Genomic DNA, 24,701 nt, shown 5'->3' with positions numbered 1-24,701 from the left:
GCCTACATTTAATAATATGGCAATGAATTTGAGAAAATGTTATCAGACTTTTTCTGAATTACTTAAAATTATGGACATGGTGTTCCGAAATGACTCTGGTGCCAAACATTATTTGGCCAGACCAGAGTGAGGGACAGTCCCAGCCTGGCCTGATGAAAATTTTATGACTCCAACATTGTTCAAGGACTCCTCAAAAAATGCATCAAAGAATCAAAGTAAAATGCCAGATGTGTTTTGATGAACTTGTTGGGTTCCAGGTTGTGGGGATTAGTTTGGTTTCCTTTTCAGTTCTTCGCTGCTCCACCAGAGGGAGCCATTGGATCACTCTGCTGGGGAGGGCGTGCCTGCAGGCTCTCAACTATCCACACCTATTTAATCAACATAAATAGAAGTACTTCATACTCCTTGTCTCTGTGTGATTTAACCATCCTAGTTTGAGTTATTGTAGTTGAGGGTAACGTCTTAACCACTATTCTACAATAAAACAAATTCACAATTTCAATTAATCAATAATAGAAATTTTTTTATTTACAAAACAAACACCTTGTGCCTCTATCAAGGGGCCGCTGATAACAGGATACTATCAAAAACTTTGTTGCAACTTGTCTTCCGTTCTTTCTGTTGTTAAGCTGCTGTTCTATGACATACATACAGCGGAAGCTCTCATCAAAATAAAAGCATAAAATCAAAAACCGGAAGTGAACCACATATTATACAAAATAAAACTAAATAAATACAACAAATGAGCTTAATTTGGGGTTATTTACAATCCAGCTCTTGATATTGGTTCTAAATAGACCCTGAATAGACATACAAGTCTTCTTTAAAATCCCTGGGGTTGATAATTTCTGCTTCTAACATCTGGTAATATGAGGTGTGACTTACATAGAGCTGCAATTAAACTGTATAGAATATTCAACCAGGCCTGGAATTATGATGTTTGATGAGTCAGTTTTGTCTTGAAAAATAATTACTTCAGTCTGAGTTTCTGAGCACTCAGGGACAGGTTATCTTATCAAATGTCTCTGATCATTTAGCATTTAATGCTTCTTGTCTTTGTGTGCTTTATATCATCCAGGTAACAGATCACAGATCCATTTTCTGACAAAAATGAAAACTGACATTTTGACAGAAAATTAGAAGTTCTGAAAATGTGTGAATTCCACCCTAAAAGAAGAAAATCACATTTAAAAAACACAATCTTCAAATTTAAGATGATTGGTAGCTGTTTTTGAAATTTCACTTAGTTTTTACATTAAAATGTGTAATAAGAACAAACCATTGTGACATTGACAGTAGGCTAGCCCTGGGAAGAAAAATAATAATAATAAAAAAACTATTTAAGTAGCATTTTTTTATCCAAATTCTAAAGAATAATAATAATAATAACTCGGAAGCATTTTCTTTATCAAGAGCAAAATATGAAAAATATAACTTAAGGTCTAAGTTCAACCTCTGATGTAAAAATAACATCATAGATTTGAGTGTGGAGGAATTAATTAGGGAAGTGATCATGTCGTTTACTCTTGATTAGAGGTTCAAAATCTGAAGTTTCAGGAAAAACTGAAAATGAGCTAATATAAACACAATAATTTATTGTATAAGAGAAAGCCATATTGATCATAGACAGTGTTTCATGTATCATCTGTTTACATGAAAGTGAACATAATAATTATTCTCTTTACAGCCCAGGAACAATATCAGGCCTGGTGGAGCTTTAGTGAGCAGGTTACAAGAAAATATGAAGCAGGGACCTAAAATACTAACATAAGTTCAAAAAGGTGGCTCCATCAACTCTGTAACTTAAGATCTCACACTATAAAAATAACTACAAGCCAACATTATATTACATTTGCTTTTATTCATATTATAATTAATAATACATCTATAGCTTTCAGAAAGAAAATGTGAATTAAATTTTGATGTATTTTTTTTCCAGGTTTTCCAAATAATCTTAACATTTTATGTTTAAACAGATAAAGCCTTCTTCTCACAGATCCAGCCGTTCTTGTCAGTACACCTCACTGATGTCCATTCTCGGTTCTGGAGAGAAGTTACACATTGACCATCAGTGGCAGGCTGCTGCTTTATCCAGACTCTAAGGAAAAACATCAGTTAGATCAGGGATGATAGATTTATTTTACTTGAAGCTTAAGAAACAATGTGTCTCACTGATTGGTCAGATCACTTCCATCCATCCATTTCCATTTCCCTCCTTCAGCTCTGAGACCAATCCAGAATCCTTTCATGTTACCCTCCTCATCCTTCCAGCTAGTTCTATCAACAAACACCTGTGGAGAATGAGATAAAAAAGATTATGCATGTCCTTCATTTCCATAACCAGCAGTTTGAGTTGAAAATATGTGTGTAATTCATATAAACAGTTTCCTCCTCTGTCTTTACCTTTTCTTCTTCACTACCAACAACAGTCAGATTTGAACTCTTTCCTCTGCAGTCTTCTCGTGCTTCTTCCCAGGTTTTCTGATTCTTAGGTTCAGCATTATTAACTGCATAGCAGTTGGACTGAGAGTGAATCCAGCCTTTCTGACAAGAACTACAATTTCTCACTGAAACAACAGAGATCAGCTAATAAATATTTGAACTAGCCAGTATAATTATAATTAAGGCTAATTTTTTATCATAAGTAAATCTGAACATACCTTTATTTTCTTTGGGACAGTATTCATCAATGATCTGCAGAGCTTGACTGAGTTTCTGCTCCTTACAAGTTTTTATTTCTTCTGTGAGGGTTTTCATTTCTGTCTGCAAGTCGTGGTTTTTCTCTTTAAACTGACTATTTTCTGCCATCAGGTTGTTTTGTTGTTGTGTCAGGTTTTGAACCTGGATGTCAAATTCTAAACTTTTGTTTTTGCAGCTTGTGAAGTTGTGAGTCAGGACATTGAAATCAGAGTAGAGTTTGTTTTTGAGGTTTGTCATGTTGTAAATTTCATCTAGCAGGAAAGTTTGGTTGTCTTTTAGTTGTTTCAGCTCAGGTTTATCACTCTTGTCAAGAGATACAACTGCAAAATGTCAACATGTTACAAATAGTGATAATATTGAATAAATACATAGACGGGATATAAAAATATGTAGAGAACAAAACCGTATAACAAAATCAACAGAAACTTCTTTCAGTTTTAGTTAGTTTTTGATACATTCTAATTTCCATTTCCATATGACTTTAATTTACATTTTACATATTTTTCCATAATCTCCATGGAAGTAAACAACACAATGTTCTAATATCTTCCTGTCTTAGTCTTAACAATGTTCTTTACATACTTACAGTAGACACTGACTCCAATGATGGCCATCACCAAAATCACACATAGACTCCCAAAACAACAAACCAACTTCTGATACCAGCGACATCTTTTTGCTTCTTTGTCTGATAAAGGTCCTGCAGAGACTAAACAGAAAATATACAACAGACATTTTTATTTGGGTGAAACTAAAGCAAGATAAACCTGTTTTGATGTGTATTGTTTTCTATTGATACCTTTTCATTGTAAAATGTTAAAAACATGATTGTCATCATTTAGTAAAGAAAGACGGTGGAGAAATACAGTTTTCTTTTTAGATAGTGAGTCTTAAGCCTATGAAGCAAACATAGTTTGCAGCTGAGAGGGACGGTGGCTTAAGACTGGTTGGGAGTATTACAGGCAAAGTTGCCAAACTAAATTTAAACAGCTTATTCAAATAGGATGACATTCACACAGTAATAGAATATCCTAAAAATAATATATATGCAGCTGAGGACAGCTTTATACTTCTGAAGACAAAAGCACAATCCTCTAAAACTGAAGACATGGTGTAAACAATTGCTAGACTGTGAAATAAGTAAAAAAAATAATTAAAAAAAACATACAAATTGGAGATCTGTTTATTAAAATAAAGGATATACAAGAATGATAGCTTGAAAGCTAAAAATTAAGGCATTGGGCAAGGTTTAAAAGTAGTTTTTTTTTTCCAATACTTGTCTTATGCAAATATATAAAGACAAGTCCATACTGGTGCATTTTACATCTTATTAACATGTTATTTTTGCAGTTCTTCATTTGAAACATTTAACCTACTATTAATACATGCTGTTTAATCCTGACTCTGGTTTAAAACTTTTTTGCAGTAATGTTTGCTTGCATGCACTCGTTGTCCAGACATGGTTTTAATAATTTGTTACTGATTCATACATTTGATCAATCAAATTCTTGTAATCCAAATGAACACATAGGTGAAAGAGTGGGTAGGAAACAGCACATCATCTGGTTTATTCATTTTTCTAAAACATTTCAGATACATTTAGTCATTTGATTGTAGTTCAAATGACTAAATGTATCTGAAATGTTTTAGTTCAAACATGGTTCAACATGGTTGAAATTAATCTGTGTCGTAATTATGTGAATTTTCTTGGAATGAAACCATTTGATGAGTTTAATTTAGGGCTGTTGTAAACGAATATTTTAGTAATCGAGTAAGCTATCGATTATTCTTACGATTAATCGAGTAATCGGATAAAAAAAATTATAAAATGAAATATTGGTAAATCTGGCATAATACCGGTGTTACTATCAGATATCAATATCAGTCCAATTTTTCATATTTGAGCATCCCTAACAGTTGCTTTTTTGTAGTTTAGAAAACTAACCTGTAACAATAATAGCTCACTTTCTAAGTTAACCAGAAGAAAAGTTATAGAAAAATCTGAAATTATATTGAATTTAATAACAAAGAGGCAGGCTCACAAATATGCTTATAAAAATGTCTACAATCCAGCTTTTAGTTTATGTATTCATCTTCAGTGAGTTTAATAGATTAATTAAACTCACCTTGCCACCTAACCTGTCACGCTTTGGGTTTGAAAATACGGGAAATGCCGCCTGGAGTGGGAGGAGAGGGCGAATGAACGAACGTAAGATGGGATGGAGGGGAGGAAATAGACCAGCGGACTGACGAACCGTTAGACCGGGGGACGAACACGGGGGGAAGCAATACGGGATATTTACGACACCTTCACTGGTCACACTCAGAAACTCATCTACCAGCCATGTACGATGCGCTCCGCCACCCGTTTCTTCAGACCGGGATATGAAATTTATTGTGCGGTTCGTCGGTAAAGCTACATTTACACGGTAAGCATCAGCTACTCAGCCGCCCGCCCTGTTCAGGCTATCCGCTCACCTCAGCGCTCTTCCCGCCGTTCGCTTTCAACCAGCAGCCCCGGAGGAGAAATGCTGCCGTACTCCAGGCATTCCCCCAGTCATTTTAAGGATGCTTATTGGTTCCCCAAAAACGATAAAAAGTCGGGCATTATCATCAATCAATAAAATCCCCACGGGCCAATCTTGAAGATTGGACTTTATGCCGCTGAGACTTAGCTTTTGTCAACAACTCAGAGGCGGAAGTGAGAGCTCCGCGCAACGCAAATGAAGTCCCGGCCGGAACACGGTGCGCTAACTAATAAAACATAAATTAACGAAGCTTCGAGGCAGGTAAATTTTCCTCGAGGAATTTTAGTAATCGAGGTACTCGAATCATTCGAGGAATCGTTTCAGCCCTAGTTTAATTATGTTTCAATACATACAATATAGAAGAAAAAGAACTGAATACATGATCTTTAAATAGTTCAGTATCAGAGAAGGGACCTGAAACATCTCATTCCATAAACGGGTACAGCAGTCAAACACCGAAAGTCATGTTCCAAGATGTTTTAGATTCCTTGAGTCGCGTTATGTTGCAGCAATCAGTAAGTATCATGCAGTGAGCTACATAAGTGGAGAGCAATCACTCAGCAAAATCCCAACTTGTATGAAGACTTTTTACTGAGGATTATAACAAGTCTGTTAAAACTTGTGACCAAAAGAATCCTATGCTTAGAGTACTCCTGATAACTGCAGACTGACGTACTAAATGTGGCAACACTGTTTACAGAACGATCCTAGATATCTGAATGCAGAAACTATGGAAGCCCATTTCCGCCATGAAAAAAAAAAAAGATAAATAGGAAGTCATAATTTCAAAATCATAATTATGAGATTTAAAGTCATATCAACTTTAAAAGTCATAATTATGAGATTTAAAGTCATAATTTCGACTTTCAAAGTCACTGAAAGTCGAAATTATGACTTTGAAATTTCTTGTTGGTCTTTTTTTTCATGGCGGAAATGGGCTTCCATATGTGTCAGATGTTTGTAGACACGATTTGTTTGGTTTCTTCATTTTATTGTACAATAATTCTTCCTCTTTTTTAGCTAAAAAAAATTACATATCAAATGTCTGTATTTGTTTCACAATACATTCTTGAAAGCATTTACATTTATTGTTTAATGATCACATTTGCTTGGAAACGAAAGCATCTGTCAGTGTCTTTTCTTCCACCAACAGACTGAGGAAAGTTAAAATACCAGCAAACTGACATAGAGCTGATTGTTGTTTAAAATAAAATAAATAGATAATGTTTTGGCTGATAATAAAGTATTCACACCCATCACCTCACAAACCCCAGAGCATTGCAACACCTACTCACAGCTCTAGAAATGGGTGGATACACACTGTGGTTTTGGCAGTCAGATGCAATGCATTTAATAGATTAAGCAGTGTTTAGACCAGGCCTAACAGCTTGGTAAATAACCCTTGTAAATTGGATTTCAGATCTGGCAGTTGAACTTCTTCCATATTTCATCTGTTCATGTGTTCACTCTGAGTTGATGTTATAGGTTAGCTCAGATGAGCTTCTAAATGTTGCGTAATGTCATGTTGGTTTGCTGTTGTTTGGGAAATAATAAAAAAAGGGTTAGTCAAGTATGCCAGTTTCCAGGGCAACAATAATCACTTCCTTTCTGATGAGAGTTCATCTGAACTGAAATTTGCAACATTTAAGGAATGTTAGCGATAACTGAGTGTGTTGTAGTTGAGTTGATGCACACAAGATTTTATTGTTGCATTTACTTATTTTATCATTTACTTACCCTTTGTGACAGTCATTTCCTGAGCTGCTTGTCTTGGCTTCACATCATCATACACAACCTCTTCATCTTCTTTAGCTAAAAAAAATTACATATCAAATGTCTGTATTTGTTTCACAATTCATTCTTGAAAGCATTTAAATTTATTGTTTAATGATCATATTTGCTTGGAAACGAAAGCATCTGTCACTGTCTTTTCTTCCACCAGTATAACTTCAGACTGAGGAAAGTTAAAATACCAGCAAACTGACATAGAGCTGATTGTTATGTTTAAAATAAAATAAATAAATAATGTTTTGGCTGATAATAAAGTATTCACACCCATCACCTCACAAACCCCAGAGCATTGCAACACCTACTCACAGCTCTAGAAATGGGTGGATACACACTGTGGTTTTGGCAGTCAGATGCAATGCATTTAATAGATTAAGCAGTGTTTAGACCAGGCCTAACAACTTGGTTAATAACCCTTGTAAATTGGATTTCAGATCTGGCAGTTGAACTTCTTCCATATTTCATCTGTTCATGTGTTCACTCTGAGTTAATGTTATAGGTTAGCTCAGATGAGCTTCTAAATGTTGCGTAATGTCATGTTGGTTTGCTGTTGTTTGGGAAATAATAAAAAAAGGGTTAGTCAAGTATGCCAGTTTCCAGGGCAACAATAATCACTTCCTTTCTGATGAGAGTTCATCTGAACTGAAATTTGCAACATTTAAGGAATGTTAGCGATAACTGAGTGTGTTGTAGTTGAGTTGATGCACACAAGACTTTATTGTTGCATTTACTTATTTTATCATTTACTTACCCTTTGTGACAGTCGTTTCCTGAGCTGCTTGTCTTGGCTTCACATCATCATACACAACCTCTTCTTCTTTTTTAGCTGAAAAGGTTCAAATGTTTGTAACATAATTAATTTTCTAACTTAAATGAATTGCATAATATTTTGTTTGAACCTGAAAGCATATCTCTAGCCTGGGAGGCAAGTTAAAATATCAGCAAACTGACAGGGAGCTGATCTTTCATAAAAAATGAAAATTGTCTCAGTAAATAAAGAGAAAAACCATCTAATCCTGCATTTTATCACGTGCAGCACACAGAGTGAGAAGTCTTAGACCTTTCCTCTTTGCACAGCCTCAGATCAGACGTGTCCAGTTTACAGCTACACTGATACAGTTACATCCAGGTTTCATGTATCTGTATGGTTTGTTCCGCTCAGTAAGTGAAGCATTCACACCCATCACATCACAAACCCCACAGAGTGCTGCAACAGCTACCTACAGCTGTAGAAATGGGTGGAAATGCACTGCAGTTTTGGGAGAGTCTGAGTCAGATCTTGAGCTTTCTGTGTTGCCAGGAATTGATAAAATTAAGCAAATTTCACAGTTACCACATTTTCTCCTGTGCAATGAGTTTACTGGACAGGCCACTGTGTTTGAAAAGCAAAAAAAAAAAAATCTGTTCTATAACCCATTTGAATACCATATTTTCCAGACTATAGAGTGCACCATACTATAAGCCGCAGCTACACATTTAAAAATAAATTAATAAATAAACTGGAAACGTACATATGTAAGCTGCACCAGGCTATAAGCCATTCTTGGTTTTCCATAGGGACCCAGCAGAGGATTTATTAGGACACAGCCCTCCATCTCCAAAGCCGAACCATGGTTTCGTTCACGCCGAACTTACGTGCAGCGGCTCTTTCCCTCCTGTACTGCCAGATTGATACTCCTCAACTTAAAAACTGCATCACATGAGTTTGAATAAATTTATCCATCATGCCTGCTGCTAGCATGTGCTTGTTCTAAATGAAAATTAGCACTTTCTTTGATTTCCAATTTTGACTTCCGATTATTCACTTCCTCCTAAAGAGCCCCCTGGCGGTTGAAGAAAATACACAGAAATGCCACACCAGGCTATAAGCTTCATGGTTGACTGTGTAGGAAAAAAGTAGCGGCTTATAGTCCGAAAAATACCTTACATGGCTGATGTATTTCTTTTAAATGAACATCAGCCCTGTTTCTGTTTGGTGAATGACCAAAACCATGTTTGAGGTTTTGGTCACCTCTTTGGATATGTTTGACACCCAGGGGGGTCTTGGCTGCTCTCCTTTGCTCTCCTCTCTTTAGCTCACCTCTCAGGTTTTCTGTTGGATTTCGGCCTAAAAATTGAGATCATCATGGAGGAAAGCTGGTGTCAGGCCTGGTGAACCATCCTGTGTTGGTTAAATCGCTTGATTTTTATAATTTTTTTAGGTGACAGATGTGATAAAGAACCATTTTCATTTAAAATATCTTGATATTCCAAATACTTAATTTTGCTGAGCTTTCTGTTGTCAGCTTGTTTCTTCAGAGATGAAAAAGGCAACTAAAGCAGTTCTAGTTAAAGCCCTGACAGTGTTTAACAATGTTCATCCATTTACATTTGACATGATACAACAGAAAACATGCCTTCCAAGCAATGTTGACATGCAGACAGTTGCTAATGGTTTCTGTGTCGACACCCAAGATGCCTCACTTTGATTCAGTCGTCACTCAGTTTTGTTTGCCACAGTTTCTCTTACTTTACACTATTTCACAAAAGTTGTAAATATAGATAAGCTTAGGAAGAGAGTTATGCTTTTAATATTTCCTTACTTTTGAGGATTAACACATGAATGTCAAGTTTATTTATCTTTCCCACTTTATGAGGAACGAGTCTCTGGGTCTCGTTATGTCTAAACACTAACGATCTTGTGCTGCAGTGTGGAGTTAATATTTCCATGTCCAGTTTTGATTCACATTTTTCTCTTATTTATTTTCTGTTCTTCATGTTGCAGTTATTTTAACATGAAGTTCCAGTTACAATAACTGCAACTTTTTTGTTAGATGAGGATATTTTTTCATTCTTTTGCAGCATATATTACTTTATGTAAAAAAAGTTACCTATTTTATTAAAAAGTGTTTTCCTAATGGATAAACCAACACTAAAAGCTAACGTTTAATTACACTTTTTCAACCATAATCAACGTCTAATATTTCCTTTTCAGTTAAACTTATTTTTAACACATTTTGTTAAAACATTAAATAGATTCTTAATTAAGTGTTAGAAACAATTACAATTTATTAAATAGTTTTATCTACAAAGTTCCCAGAGGAACATCTTAGCCAAATATTTACTTGATAATTTCTCAGTCGGCAACATTAATCAACTACACTCACAACAGATATCATAACCATAAACGGCAACATGTTAGTCAGGGGATTATTAAAAAACATAAACACAAAACGCACCTCTTGCCGATCTCTTGTTTTTGAAAACAACAGAAGCATACTGGACTTCGTTGTCTGCCATCTCTTCAGTCTTTCTGTTAAAGTTTTTTGTTAGCAAATAATGTGCAAAAGAGCAGTATTTAGCACAAGTAAACATTTCCTGTTACTCAGAGCTCCCACAATTTTGAACTTCTCCTTTTTTAAGTCATTTGCATTAATCACTCATCTAGAAAACATTCATACCATAAAGAGAACTTCCTATATTAAAGAGAATAGTTCTTTCATTTCATTAATACAACAGAAATGTTCTCATACATTCATCACAAAACAAACTTGGTTTAGCATTCACTAATTCTATTAATTCACTCTCATGTTGAACTTTATGTATATCTAGTTTAAACACTACAAATGAACAAGTCTCAAGTAAGATAAAAATATATTCACAATATACTTTAACTGGACCAAAAAAACCTCTGATAGTACATCAATCCAGCAAATAAAGAAACATTTGTGTTTAGCAGACTTTGTGTTTTTCTCAGACAAAGGCTGAAGCAGAACTGTTAATGAGAACAGAGTGCTGTCTTTCTACCTTTAAATGTACTATGTCTGCTTTTATGATGGGTTCAAAATCTTAACATCTTCTTATTGAGCAGATCAATGAGAAAACCTTATTGATCTGCTCCTCAGAAACTTCTCAGCAGTTTCTTGCTCCTCTGAAACTGAGAAGTTTCTGCTCCTCAGCAGGAACTTGTGTGGTGTCATTTTCTGTTGACACCACACAAAAGAACAGACAAGTTGAACTTAAAAGAGTGAGATACTAGATAATATCCAACTCATGATATGGGTTCTTAATGGACCCTGAGGAAACTTAAAACTCTTCTTAAAAAAACAGGAAGTTGATGATTTCTGCTTTTAACATAATTAGGTGTGTCGACCAGGAAGCTGCATCTCACCATTTGGATTTGTTGGACATATGTTTTTGCAATTCACAAATTTTTCCATAAGCTTTTCAAAACAGTTCTTTAACCTACAATAGAACCAGAGGGATTTCACAACTTTTCACTTTTAGCACACTTTGTATAAACTCAGCCTTTTTTCAAACAGGGTTAAAATAGGACGGGACAATAAATCAAAATCAAAATCTTTCAAAATTATATAGGCAAATCCTTCTTTTCACAGATCCATCCTTTCATTACAGCTCACTGATCTCCATTCTTGTTCCTGGACAGTAGTTGCACATTGACCATCAGTTTCAGGCATCATCCATGGTCTAAGAAAAAACATCAGTTAGATCAAGGCTGATTCATTTGTTTTACACAAAGTTTAATAAATAATGTCTCTCACTGATTGGTCAGATCACTTCCATCAATCCATTTCCATTTCTGCTTTTTCTTTTCATCCTGACTAAGTTCTGTCTTCAGGTTTTCTTTTTCTTGTGTCAGGTTTAGAACCCGGATGTTGAAATCTGAGCTGAGGCTTTTGTTGAAGAAACCTTGTGACATGATAAAGAAATAAAGAAATGTAAATAACTTTATCACAAGTAATCACTTTCGAATTCTGATAATGTTTTTATATTTTCAAATATTTATAAAACATCAACTCTAATCTAGTCTTTTTTTCCAAAATTAAAATGCTACTTTTGACAAAGTCAGCAGTTAAAGAAGTCAAACTCTCAAAATGTTGTAATTTAGTTAAATAATCTTCATATTTTACCTGGATCAGCTCTCAAGTTCTCTTCTGCATCCACTGCTTCTTCAATTTCCTCTGAAAGACATAAGGACCAAAACCTAATGTTTTCACAAACTGAAGTGTGTCTTCAAGAGAAGAAACTAACAGTCATTTTATTGCCCATTATTCTGGTTTTAATTGCTGTAATATTTTCTGTTTTTTTCTCTTTTTTAAGTAAGTAAATAGTAGTTGTCATTTTGTCAAATTAAATGTCTACAAATATATGTTGTAATCCAACAAAAATGTCCTTAGAAGTTCATCACAAACAAAAACATGATTATGCATTCTTCTCTCTCGCTGTCATGTTGAAAATAAATTGTATGCTTAAGTTTAAACATTATAAAATAACAATGTTAACTGGATAGAAAACCTTTCTGATACTAAATCTTACCTGGAGATAAAGAAACATTCAGGTTCTCATTTGTTTCATGCAGACAAGACTCTTCTCAGTTCATTTAGTAAATGTTTAAACAACATTGCTGTGCCTCAGAAATGAACATAATCTAAGGGTTGATAATAAACAAAAAGAACATTTACAGGGGTAGTAACAGGGTAAACAAGATGTGCAACATAGGCAGCAAGTGGTAAGGGAAATTGGGTGCCTTTAAATCTCAACTTAAAACCCACCTGTTCAGAGTTGCTTAGAGTTGATTAGAGTGTGGGTTTTGATGTCTTCGATGTTTTTGATGTTTTTAATGTTTTTATCTTTACTTTTTATTTGTTTATTTATTTTTATGTAAAGAAGTTTTAAAGGTTTGAGTCCTTGTCAAATGGCAGTTTGACTAAAGTCCTACAGAAGGAAAGGCTTGTAGAGCCTCTTATTTTCGAGGAGACCCCATAAGGGCAAGTCCTCATGTGGATAATGTTTTCATTTTTTGTTTATTTATTTTTTAAATCTCTTTATCTTTACTTTAATTTCTATTATTTCTCATTCTCACTGTTTCTTTTTCTTAAATCTCTCTCTTTGTCATTGTTTATTCAATGTCACATGCTGTTTTTATTTTAATTATGTAAAGCACTTTGAAATGCCTTGCTGCTGAAATGTGCTATACAGATAAAATTTGATTGATTGATTGATTGATAATGGGAGAAACCAGTAAGAAACAATGAAAGCAGAGCTAGATTCACTTTAAATAGTCCTAATTAGAACCACAAAGTTTGGAGTTACAGTAGAAACTAATGTTACGACTCGGCTCGTTGAGTCGTTACAAAAAACAGGGAGACACAAACTTCAACAATAATTATGCTCTTTATTGAGCACCAAGCATAAAACAAAACTAAGACAAATAAGTAGGCAGCCCCTGTGGCCGTTGGCATCGGCCAAAAGCAGATGGTCTGAATGGGAATCCTGTAAAAGAAAAGAAAAATAAAGTCAAGCAAAGTCAAGGTGGGCAGACAAGTCAGGTAAAACCCAGTCTGAAAAGCAGAGCCTGATGGAGAAGTCTTCTCAGCCCCAAGCAAGCTCCAACTCAACTCCACCAGACCCCACTGACAAATAGGAGCAAGGCTCTTATATAGCCAGGAAACAGGGGGCCCAAGCCGATCCTGAATGTCACTACTTTCGATATGCCTTGAAAATAAAGAACAAATAATCTAAAGGGACGAATCCCCTCATGTAAAGTGGAGGAGTCGTCACATTAAACATACAGTATATTTATATAAACAGACAATAACTAGTCCTACAACAGAAAGAAAGCTATTGACTGAAGAGAATGTGCTGATGTTTCTAATCTGTTTACTTTAAAGTGAAAGTACTAATGATGATCCTCTGTGTAGTGCAGGAACAATGTCAGGCCCGGTGGAGCTTTAGTGAGCAGGTTACAAGAAAACATGAAGCAGAGTCAACTGTCACTAGCATTACATACATTATTTTTATTCACAACAACAAAGTTAAAAGAAGCACGTGCATTGAAACTTGTAATATGACACATCACCTCAACATTGAAAAACATTTCTATTTCGTTGAAGCAGTCATTTTTGGGAGTGATGTGGCACCCCCTGCTGGATGAAAATCGTCAACTTTAAAAAAAGAAAAGCTAAAGAGAACAGAAACACCAGTCCTCAGTCTCTATGTTTATTTATTTTGGCCCTGAAACAAACTGTAGAAAACCATTTCAAATGTGTGAAATGAATAATTATTGTATGTCACCGAAAGAAATGTACTTTTTCTAGATTGTTTACTTCCTCATAGTAAAATTACGTTGGGTTCAATAAAGGTGGAATGCACTCAGCAATTTTACAGCTTAAATTATAACAAGTACAGTAATTGAAATAACATTGCTATGTTGAATTTATTCAATAATAAACTATAACTGCTTAGAACTTGTGGAAAAAATGTAACAATAGAACTATAGAATAGATATTTTTGTTTTAATTTTTCTAAATAACCTCTTGAAGTTGAATATTTCATTTTAAACAGATAAAGCCTTCTTCTCACAGATCCATGCGTTCTTCTCAGTACACCTCACTGATGTCCATTCTCGGTTCTGGAGTGAAGTTACACATTGACCATCAGTTGCAGGCTGCTGTATCCAGGCTCTAAGGAAAAGTTCAAGGAAAAGTCAAGTTCCTTCACCTCATCCATGAGCTACTATTAATAGTAGCTCATGGATGAGGTGAAGGTCCTTCCTTCACCTCATCCATGAGCTACTATTAATAGTAGCTCATGGATGAGGTGAAGGAACTTGACCTTTGCACAGATTATCTCTCATTCTGCACTGTCATGACATGGTGACAGTTTTACCAAATATGTACAAAAACAGATTTTTCTTTCTATAAAAGTTGCATGATGCATCTTTAACTCCATATATTGACTCTCATCATAAGGTAAGCAGCTGGCATTTATGTTCTTATGTAAGGACCAACACTGGATGATGTTATAAACCAGTGTTGGTCCTTATGTTGGACCATTAACTCCAACCATTTATCTCACACAGCATGAATTACTATATGCAAAACAACAAAAACTATTTCATAAAATATAAGCTTTACTTGTGGATGAACCAACTGTAACTGCAAATGTTTAACTAAACTCTGTTTAAAACGAACAAAGCAAGATCAGCTTCTTGGAAGATTCCTTGGTTTGCAAAATTGTTCTTAACATATTTAATTACAACAAATGTTTCTTAATGTATGCCGTTGGATGTTCGAGACAGTATATTCTGCTATTTTACCCTCAAAGGTCTCAGATATAAAATGTTTAGCAACTTAACAAAAAGTTGACTATTCATTGAGAATTTCTCAGACTAGAGCTACCATACAAACAGCATCATATTAGACAGAGGACTTTTAAAAATATAAACACAAAACTTACGTCTTGGGGGTCTCTTGTTTTTGAAAACCACAGTAGCATACTGGACCTCGCTATCTTCCATTTCTAATGTCTTTACTGTCTTTAGGAGAAGTAGATATTCCCTTTACTCATAAGTCTGTTTAATGCTCTGGCAATTTTGAACTTCTGCTTTTTTGAAACCAGAAATGACATTTGCTTCATTAAGTCATCTGGGAAAAGAAGAAGAAAAAAAACTTTCACCACACACCATAAAGAGCCTTTATATGTATATATATATATATATATATATATATATATATATATATATATATATATAAAGGCTATATATATATATATATATATATATATATATATATATATAGATAGATAGATAGATAGATAGATATATTTTTTTTTTCTTTTTTTTTTGCAGTGTTTGACACATGAAAGTCACACCCTTCCTACTGTGGGTTAAACCAGATTTTATGCAACAGCCGTTTTCAAAATAACCTCAAAGTGAGAGACTGTATTTAGCTTGTTCTGCTTCCTGTCTTAATCATCTGAGTTGTTCAGTGAACTGTACCCGGAATGAAAACTGAGTAAAACACAACTAAATAAAAACTTAAACTGGAAGTGTTGGCTTCACACAATTAACCAAAAATGCTTTAATTTAATATGCTATTTATCAATCAGGCCATCAAACATTAGCTAACATTAGCAAACAGGTTTGTTTATTAGGTGATGTGATGCTATAAAACACAGATTATTATTATTAATTATTATTATTATTATTATGTGATGTGATCTTACTGACAGGCATAGCTTTATCTGTCTTATTAGATACTAAAGTCAAAACCATAAGTTTACAAATACTACAAAAACATGTTTATAAATAAGAAAATGAAATGCCTAAAATACAATAAAATATGATTTCTTTAGGGAACAATTGATCATTTATAGTAAAGGATGCATCTGCAGAAACATCCAACATTAAGAAACATCAAGATCTGAAAGGCTCAGTACTTTCTGCTAGACTTAACATCAAAACAATGAAGAGTTAATCTGATGATTATTTATTGGATTAACCAAGTGATAATTTCATGAAAAAAGCAAATATTAGGAGATTTTTTCCAACACAATTTGAACCAGGTAAAGATAAAACTGCCTCTTGAGGAGTTCTGGATAGAAAATGTTTATAAACAAGGGTTTGTTTTTTAACTCTTAAATGCAAAATGTATGTTTTATGTAGAGCTTAATTAGTTCTTTATGTGTTCTTTCAGCAAATGATATTTTTATAGTGTTTACTCTAGATAATGATTAATAAATTATTAAATTGGGCTACATTAATTTCATATGATTGATTCATCATGATTAATCTTTTCAGCCCATAAAACAGTTTACTTTTCCTCCTTCAAATGTAACCGCTTTTAGCTTGAGAGAAACAAACAGAACCTCTGCAGCATATTTCCCATCCACTGTTTTCATCTGAGTAAATCCTTTTAATTCGTATCCCAAACTGATTCTGTGAGTCGATCAACACACTAAACCCAAACATCACGTGTGCAGTGGTCTGTCTCCCCCAAAGTACAATGAAAACTTCACAAATGACTTCAGAAATGACAAAGTATGAATGATTTCTTATTGTTGGTTAGTTTAGCATATGTGTGTGTTTTCCTGCTTAACACGTGACTACATTTTCTCTAAATATTACTGGGACATTTTAATATTATGCAGTCTGTAACTGACCCTACTACTGAGGATGGACACACTCCTGATCTGGTTTTAGCTCATGGTTATCCAGTTTTTAACTTAGTGACACGTTTTTGTTTTTTTTTTGTTGTTGTTTTTTTCACCATATCCCTGTTTTATTGGCCTGTACCAAAACAAATCCCACCTTTTCAGCTCAGTCACAATCCTTCTGCTTTATTTAAAAATATTGATTACTTGCTCCATGGAATAAAACGTTTTGCACTTTTTTGTTGTGAAAGTCAATCCTATCAGGGCTCAGATCAAAGATTCCTCTCATGACTCCTCAGTCTCTTGCCATGTTCTGATGCTTTCCACAACTTTGAACCTTGTCATTTTTGCAGGAAGTGCTTAGTCATCTAAAACCAACAGGTTCTCCAAATAATGCAATTTATCTCACTGTAGTTCCTTCAGTTCTTGCTCTTGGGAACAACATTCTATCTTCAGACGTAGTTCCTGAAATTCTGAGATATAAAGAAACCTGTACTTCAGCTAGCATTACACTGCATTTTACTGTAAGGTGAGTTAGGCAGAAAGTGAGTGAGAAACTGGTTTTGCTGAATAAACACATTAAATACAAATTATATAAGTGAGTCTTGGATAAAAAGCAAAACTACCTTTTCATTTTCCACAGTAACAGAACCCCAACAAATTCTCAGGAACAATATCAGACCTGGTGGAGCTTTAGTGAGAACAATGAAGCAGAGTCAGATGCCACTGTCATTAGTTTTATTCACAATAGCAATATTAAAACAAGGACATACATCAATAACATAATACATATTTAGCATATAAAATAAAGAATTATTGGTAAGACTTTATTTGAAGGGGGGGTGAATAAGACTGACATCACACTGACATAACACCTGTCATGAACATGAATAAGCCTTCATGAATATTTATGACTGTTGTCATAAAGTGTTATTCGGTAAATTATGACACTTTTAATACAAATTATAGTGTCGACCTCAGAGTAATGATTATTTACTCTGAGGACGACACCAGGTGGGATACACCAGCATAGCAAATTTACAGCTTTAATTATTTCAGTTAATGCACAAATTATTATTATATAATTTTTATTGCTATGGTTAATAACAAACTATAATTTATCTCTTGTAAAAAAAATATAAGCAAAATTTACATTTAGGTTTTCCAAATAACCTTTAGAAGTCTGAATATTTCATTTTAAACAGATAAAGCCTTCTTCTCACAGATCCACGCGTTCTTGTCAGTACAGCTCACTGATGTCCATTCTCGGTTCTGGAGAGAAGTTACACATCGACCATCAGTTGGTTGCTGCTGAGGTATCCAGGCTCTAAAGAGAAACATCAGTTAGATCAAGCTGATAGATTTATTTTATACTTAGGTTAAAAGATAATGTGTCTCTCACCGATTGGTCAGATCACTTCCATCGATCCATTTCCATCTCCCTCCTTCAGCTCTGAGACCAATCCAGTATCCTTTAATGTCGTTATTAACCCAACTTTTGTCTTTAAGAAATGTCTGTGAACAAAATAAATAAAATGATTACAAATTTACTTCACTTACAAGGCCAACAGTTTGTGTTGAAAATATATAAACAGTTTCCAGCTCTGTCTTTACCTTTTCTTCTTCACTACCAACAACAGTCAGATCTGAAATCTTTCCTCTGCAGTCTTCTCGTGCTTCTTCCCAGGTTTTCTGATCCTTAAGTTCAGCATCATTAACTGCATAGCAGCTGGACTGAGAGTGAGTCCAACCTTTCTGACAAGAAGCACACTGTCTGTCTGAAACAACAGAGATCAATGAATAAACATTTGGACTGGCCAATATAAATATTATCAGAGCTAATCTTTTACCACAAAGAGATCTGAACATACTTTTGTCTTTGGGACAGTATTGATCAATGATCCACTGATCTTGACTGACGTTCTGCTCATTCCAGGGTTTCTTCATGCTTTCAATTTGCTCGGTGAGGCTTTTCTTCTCTGTCTGCAGCTCCTGGTTTATCTTTTTAACGTGATCAAGTTCTGTTGTGAGGTTTTTCTTCTCTGTCTGCAGCTCCTGGTTTGTCTTTTTAACCTGATCAAGTTCTGTTGTGAGGTTTTTCTTCTCTGTCTGCAGCTCCTGGTTTGTCTTTTTAACCTGATCAAGTTCTGTTGTCAGGTTTTGGTTTTGTTGTGTCAGGGTGACATTTTTCTTCAGTAAGGCTGTTTGGATGATTTCCAGCTGCTTCAGTTTGCTCTTGTGAAGAAATACAACTGCAAGATATCAAGATGTTACATATTACATAAGGATGATATAGATAGAAAAACATATGTAGGATTTTGAAAACTTTAACAAAAATTGCTCAACAAAAGCAATAGAAATGTGTGAGGATCTCTACTGTCCATTTGACATGTAAAATGAAGCATTTTAAGAATATTCTTATTGTTTCTGGAAGGAAACAGCTAAAGTTTCAAACATCTGACTTTTAGTTTGTAAAACATACCCAGCACAGGATTTCCTTAATTAAAGATTTGGAATTATTACATATTTTAAAAGCAGGTTAATTTAAAATGTATCTCTAGTTCTCTCTATTGGTTATTTTACAAGTAAACCCAAGGGAACACGTCTCCAGAATATGTAGGCTGCATTCCCACATGTTTTAACAGAGGAATCTCATTCATGTTCGCTTATGTCATGTTTAAAGTAAATACTTACAGACTCCAAACATGGCCAAGACCAAAATCACACACAGAATCCCAAAGCAACAAGCCAACTTCTTATACCGGCAAAATCTTCTTTTCTCTTCATCTGACAAAAGTCCTGCGGAAATTATTCAGAAAATATACAACGTTTTATGAGGACACAGCAAACTTTGTTTCTTTTGTTTATTTTATATTGACACTTTTATTTTAAAATGTTACGAAAAATATTGCCATCATTTAACAAAGAATGTTGGCAGAGAAAAGTTTTATTTTCAACTGAGAAATATAAAATTATTATTCTTGGTATCTACTAATTATCCTAAAGATTCAACAAAACAATATTTTCTGGCTTATTTGTGACTGTATTTCAACAAACATAAAATAATCTACAAAAGGAATAAGTCATCCTAAATTCATCATACTGAGCTTCCAGCATTATCCAGTTGTTTTTAAGGTGACTTAATTAGGCTTTCTGAGAGTTTTTCAAAATGCACATCTTTGTTTTTTGTTTCTTAAAGTCCCTAAGACTGTTATCTGCTGAAAGCACCTGTCTGTTGGAGCCGGTCCTTCCTCATTTCCACTATACAGACACCAGTTCTACAAATTATCTTTGATTGTTTATATTTACATCAGAAAACTTACATATTTGAGCAGTGTGCTTATTCTAAATGAAACAGAAAGTCATGTTAATCTCAGTTCTGTCTTTGCTTGACTTTTTTGTTGTAAAAACATATTAGAGAAAATGAGGAGATGTTCATAGTTTCAATTTAGGAAATTGGCTCAGTTGCTGTTTGGTAAACAATTTATTTATTTATTCACATTTTGTATTTTCCATTACAACTTACCTTTTGTATCAGATGTTGGCTGAGCTGTTTGACTTGGTATCTTCACTTCATCATATACAACCTCTTCCTGTTTGTTAGCTGGAATAAAGGAAAGTTCAAATGTCTTCAAGTATTACAAGATAAATTTAATAAAATGTTAAAATGACATTGTTTTAAAATCTGCTTTCCTTACATTGCAATTTATCGTATTTGAAGAAACTGAAGGTGATAATAATCCTATTAATTTTTATTTTAAAAAATACTGACTATACTAAATGTCCTCCACACCTTTTGGTACCAAGTAGAGATGTGGAAAAATATATAGATCTGTCCTGTAAGAACTACCACAGACTACCGCCTAATGGTGGGCTGGGTATCTATCTCTACAGCAACCCCATTTAATTAAATCCACATTACACTCGACAGAGATCAGACAACCACAGAGAGCATCATGTTAATAAAACATATCAACACAAAGCTCACCTCTTGGCTGTGTCTTCCTTTTGAAAGTAACCGAAGCATACTGAACCTCGTCCTCTGCCATCTCCACAGCCTTACTGCTAAAGTTTGCTTGGTTTGTTTGCAAAAATTACCATAAGCATTGAGCAAAAAAACGACCATCATTTAGGAGAAGTAAGTATTTCCCTTTAGTCTCAAGTATCTTTTATGCTCTGACAATTTAAAACTTTTACTGTTTTTAAACTAGAAAAGTAATTTATTTTATTACTTGATCTGGAAAAAAAGCAATAGACCAAAATGATGTCTTGTTTTGGAAACATATTTGTATTAGACAATTATAATTCAGTGAGTGGAGTCACTGAAGGGCAAGTTAAGCAACTGCACCTGGAGTATTGCTTAAAACATGTTTGACACTGTGGTCTGGAAAGAGGAAGAAGTCCTGTGAGAACTACCATTTCATTTACTTCATTTTCTTTCCTCATTAAGTTTTTAGCATGTAAAAGTCACACCATCTCACACAGTGTGAAACAATTTAAGTGTCAGGCTTTCAGCAGACCACAAGCAGATCTTTGACTTTAACGGCTCCTGAAGATTAACAGTGAATTAAGTGAATAAATATAAGGATATAATATATAAGCAGACTTTTGTGGACATAAATCTACTTTTAATTAATCTATACAGCTGATAAAACGGCCCTCTTTACTTTTATCATCAACTAAAGCAGCACCCTCTAGTGGCTGAGCAGAATCATGGTAGAATAATACAAAAAACAAGCGGTTCTTTCTACTTTGAAACACATAAAAGAACTTAAAAACTGAGCTATAAGATTTAGTTACACAAGCAAGAGTTCAATTTTATAAAGATTTAAATGACAAGAGTTTTTTTATTTTATACAAAGCAATCCTTGTCAACCTATTGAATTCACTAATAAGACAACGTATGTAATTTTAAATGGAAAACCTTTATTTTTGCAAATATTCACACATTTGGACTTTGATGCCTGCAAATGTTGGTACAGGAGCAAATTTACCACTGTCATATTTTTTTTTTTTTTTTTTTTATTTATTCCTTTATTTAACCAGGTAAACCCCATTGAGATCTAGATCTCATTTTCAAGGGGGACCTGGGCAGAAGTCTGCAGTACAGAGCAACCTGGTTACAAAACAAAATTGATTAATACATATACACAATTCTAAAACAGAATAAAACAATTTAAAAACAGTGACACTGTTTAAAAGATTCTCGTTGCCTGTTTTTAAGAATCGCTCGAAATAAATCCAGTGAAATCAAATCTGACATCTTGATTTCAGACTGAAGGAGCCATCGCACTGAAAGCTTGCTTTCCTTTTTCAGTTCGGCAGTGTGGAACATGCAAAAGAAAAATGTTGTTGGAACGTAAAGAATGGGAATTAACAGATCTATGTAAAAGAGAGTTTAAATATGCTGGAGCCAAACCAAGTAGAGATTTATAGATCAGGATCATCAAGTGATTGTTTCTCCATACGCTTAAAGGAGGCCATTCAGCTTCTGCATACAGCTTACAATGATGTATGAAACGTCTGCTACCACAGATATGTCAGTTCCCTTTTACTAAACGTTTGGGAACTGACATATCTGTTGTATTTGCTGCTTCGTTTTCCACCACACATTTTCAATGACATTGATTTTCTGAAGTCTTCCTGAGCTGATGTGCTGATATTGGTTAGAGAATAATGCCAGTTTTTAGCACAGTGCTGCCTGAGGGATCAAAGGTCATGAGCATTCATTGTTGGTTTTTGGCCTTGCAGCTTTCTTTCAGAGATTTCTTGTGATTCTCTGAATGTTTTGATGAAATTTTAGGTTGAGATAAAATCTCTAAATTCACTGCAGTTATACATTGACAAACATCCTTAAAATGTTGGATTATTTGCTCACGCAGTGGTTCACAAGGAGGGAGACCTTGTCCATTCTTGCTTGCTAATGACTGAGCCTTTCAGGGTTGATGTTTCCATTTAGCCTGTTCACATATGAAATGTCCCAAACAAGAGCTTTGTTGAGTATTCCTCAACTTCCCCAGAGACCTGTTTCCTCTGTCTCAGTGTTTCTGGAACATTTTGCAGGCACCAAATTTCAAATGAGTGAACATTATCCTTTTAAACATTAAATATATTGTCTTAGCAGTAAATTCAGTTTGGTTGAAAATAATCTGCAAAACTTTGTATTCTGTTTTTATTTATTTTATGCACAGTATCACAAATTAAATTCAATGTATTTGAATTATAGATGTAATAGCATTAAGAAATAATCAAAAATAATGAGGAAAAACATATACAGCATTTTACTATATCATCAGGTCTCTGCTGTGACTACACTTTAAAACATCTGGCAACAGGCTGAGGTCTTAAGTTCTGTTTTTTAGTATAAATATTATTTTATATAGTTTAACATGCAGAGATTAAGAGAATTTCTTTTCTTGCATAATTTCTAAATAACTTGATTAAATAAACAAGATGGGCACATAAAATATGTACTAATGTACTAAACAGGACCCTTAAAAATCGTATAAAAATGTATACAAAAAAAATAATACAAAAAATCTGTTTATGAGAGTAAACCGGTGACAACAAACTCAGACTTTTACTCACTATGAGAGATGAAAACAGGAAAATAAAAGTCTAGTCCTAATCGGTTACGTATATTTACTTTCAAATATTCCCTGGTGTCGTTTGGAGATGTAAACATTGTCTGACTTATTCTTTCCAACTAATACTTTAGATCTTAAAAGAAGGTATCTGGAACATCTGTCCATACTACAACTAAGAATTACCTAATAAAAAAACTGACAAAATAAGACAATAATAATAAGTTATTCTGTTTTCTTCTGTAATGTGTGAGTAAAATATTTATAACTTACTTTTTGATTGTGGTTGTTTCTTATTCTTGAAGACGACTGAAGCATACTGAATGTCTTCATCTGCCATTTCGTGTCTTAGAAATGGTTTGCCCATAAATGTTTAGCAGATGTGAGTACATCTACTAAACATAGCTGCTTTCTGTTTACTGGAAGAGATGCTGTAGACTACAAAAGTAGTCTACAGCCTTAGTAAGAATAGTAATGACATCAAGTGACAAAGACAGAAAAAAAAGGAAGTTGAATTAGTTGAGTGCACAAGCATGCAAAAGCAACCATTCATTTTCTGTTTATCACTGTTTGTATTGTGAATTTCACAGAAATTAGATAATAATATTCAAGGTATTTTAGAGTCTTTGATTCTTGCATATGTTTTTCAGCTAAAAGCAGAAGGGTTAACTAAGTTCAGTGGTTTTTCAGTTTAGAAGACAGATCATTTTTAAAACTGTTCTTACAAGAAAACCCTCGACTCAAAGCTGAGGAGCAGACAGACCCAGTTAAAAGGCCATCGGTAGCCATATTGGCATGTGCTGGAGACTTGAAGCTGTTGCTGGACCTCAAATATCACTTCTCCAACCACATTCCTGTCACCTGTCTTCAATCAGATATCGTAACATGAGGGTTTATGATGTTGAAACACCAAACAATTCCAGGAACATCACTGAATAGATATCCAGATGCATCAGTTGATGAATTTCCAGTGGGTGGACAAATATTGATGTTTATTAAAGTTTCTGTTTCAGCATGTGTCTAAGGATGCATTCAGAAAGTTCATCGCCTTTAACGCTTGTTAGTTTGCCTTGACAATCCAGGTTATTTGGGGAGTTGTGAATGTGAACTTGAATTAATGATTAAGACCAAAGAAGCAATCTCTTCCATTTAAAAGACAAGTGACCCT

General features: G+C 34.3%; 2 protein-coding genes across 6 annotated transcripts; both read right to left on the bottom strand.

Moving 5' to 3' along the window:
- Positions 1-612: 612 nt before the first annotated feature.
- LOC106905005 (uncharacterized) lies at positions 613-13,085 on the bottom strand. The gene is made up of 10 exons (XM_088013666.1): positions 11,927-13,085; positions 11,558-11,705; positions 10,235-11,483; positions 7,768-7,842; positions 6,966-7,040; positions 3,287-3,409; positions 2,661-3,020; positions 2,404-2,567; positions 2,173-2,291; positions 613-2,098 (listed from the first exon to the last, which is right to left on the bottom strand). The coding sequence occupies exons 3-10, from the start codon at positions 10,368-10,370 to the stop codon at positions 1,969-1,971; spliced, it is 1,182 nt and encodes a 393-aa protein (XP_087869792.1). The 5' UTR covers positions 10,371-11,483; positions 11,558-11,705; positions 11,927-13,085; the 3' UTR covers positions 613-1,968.
- Positions 13,086-13,171: 86 nt separating this feature from the next.
- Positions 13,172-23,985, bottom strand: LOC106905002 (uncharacterized). Of its 5 annotated transcripts, none has more exons than XM_088013671.1 (8): positions 23,807-23,985; positions 20,476-20,553; positions 19,644-19,748; positions 18,821-19,201; positions 18,564-18,727; positions 18,352-18,464; positions 14,379-14,479; positions 13,172-13,289 (listed from the first exon to the last, which is right to left on the bottom strand). In XM_088013671.1, coding segments are annotated over exons 1-8 (1,038 nt in total). In that variant the 5' UTR covers positions 23,901-23,985; the 3' UTR covers positions 13,172-13,287. The 5 variants fall into 5 exon arrangements, with proteins under 5 accessions (XP_087869797.1, XP_087869796.1, XP_087869798.1 ...); XM_088013672.1 differs by lacking the exons at positions 13,172-13,289; positions 14,379-14,479 and adding an exon at positions 17,671-18,276 and having other exon boundaries at positions 18,821-19,022; positions 19,086-19,201; XM_088013670.1 differs by having other exon boundaries at positions 13,172-14,479.
- Between the last annotated feature and the right edge of the window lie 716 nt (positions 23,986-24,701).

Source organism: Poecilia mexicana, unplaced genomic scaffold (genome assembly GCF_051168715.1).
Source record: "Poecilia mexicana isolate PSO_F unplaced genomic scaffold, ASM5116871v1 scaffold_16, whole genome shotgun sequence".
NCBI lineage: Eukaryota > Metazoa > Chordata > Actinopteri > Cyprinodontiformes > Poeciliidae > Poecilia > Poecilia mexicana.
The sequence above is the reverse complement of the archived record's forward strand: the minus strand, read 5'-3'. Positions and strand labels throughout refer to the sequence as shown.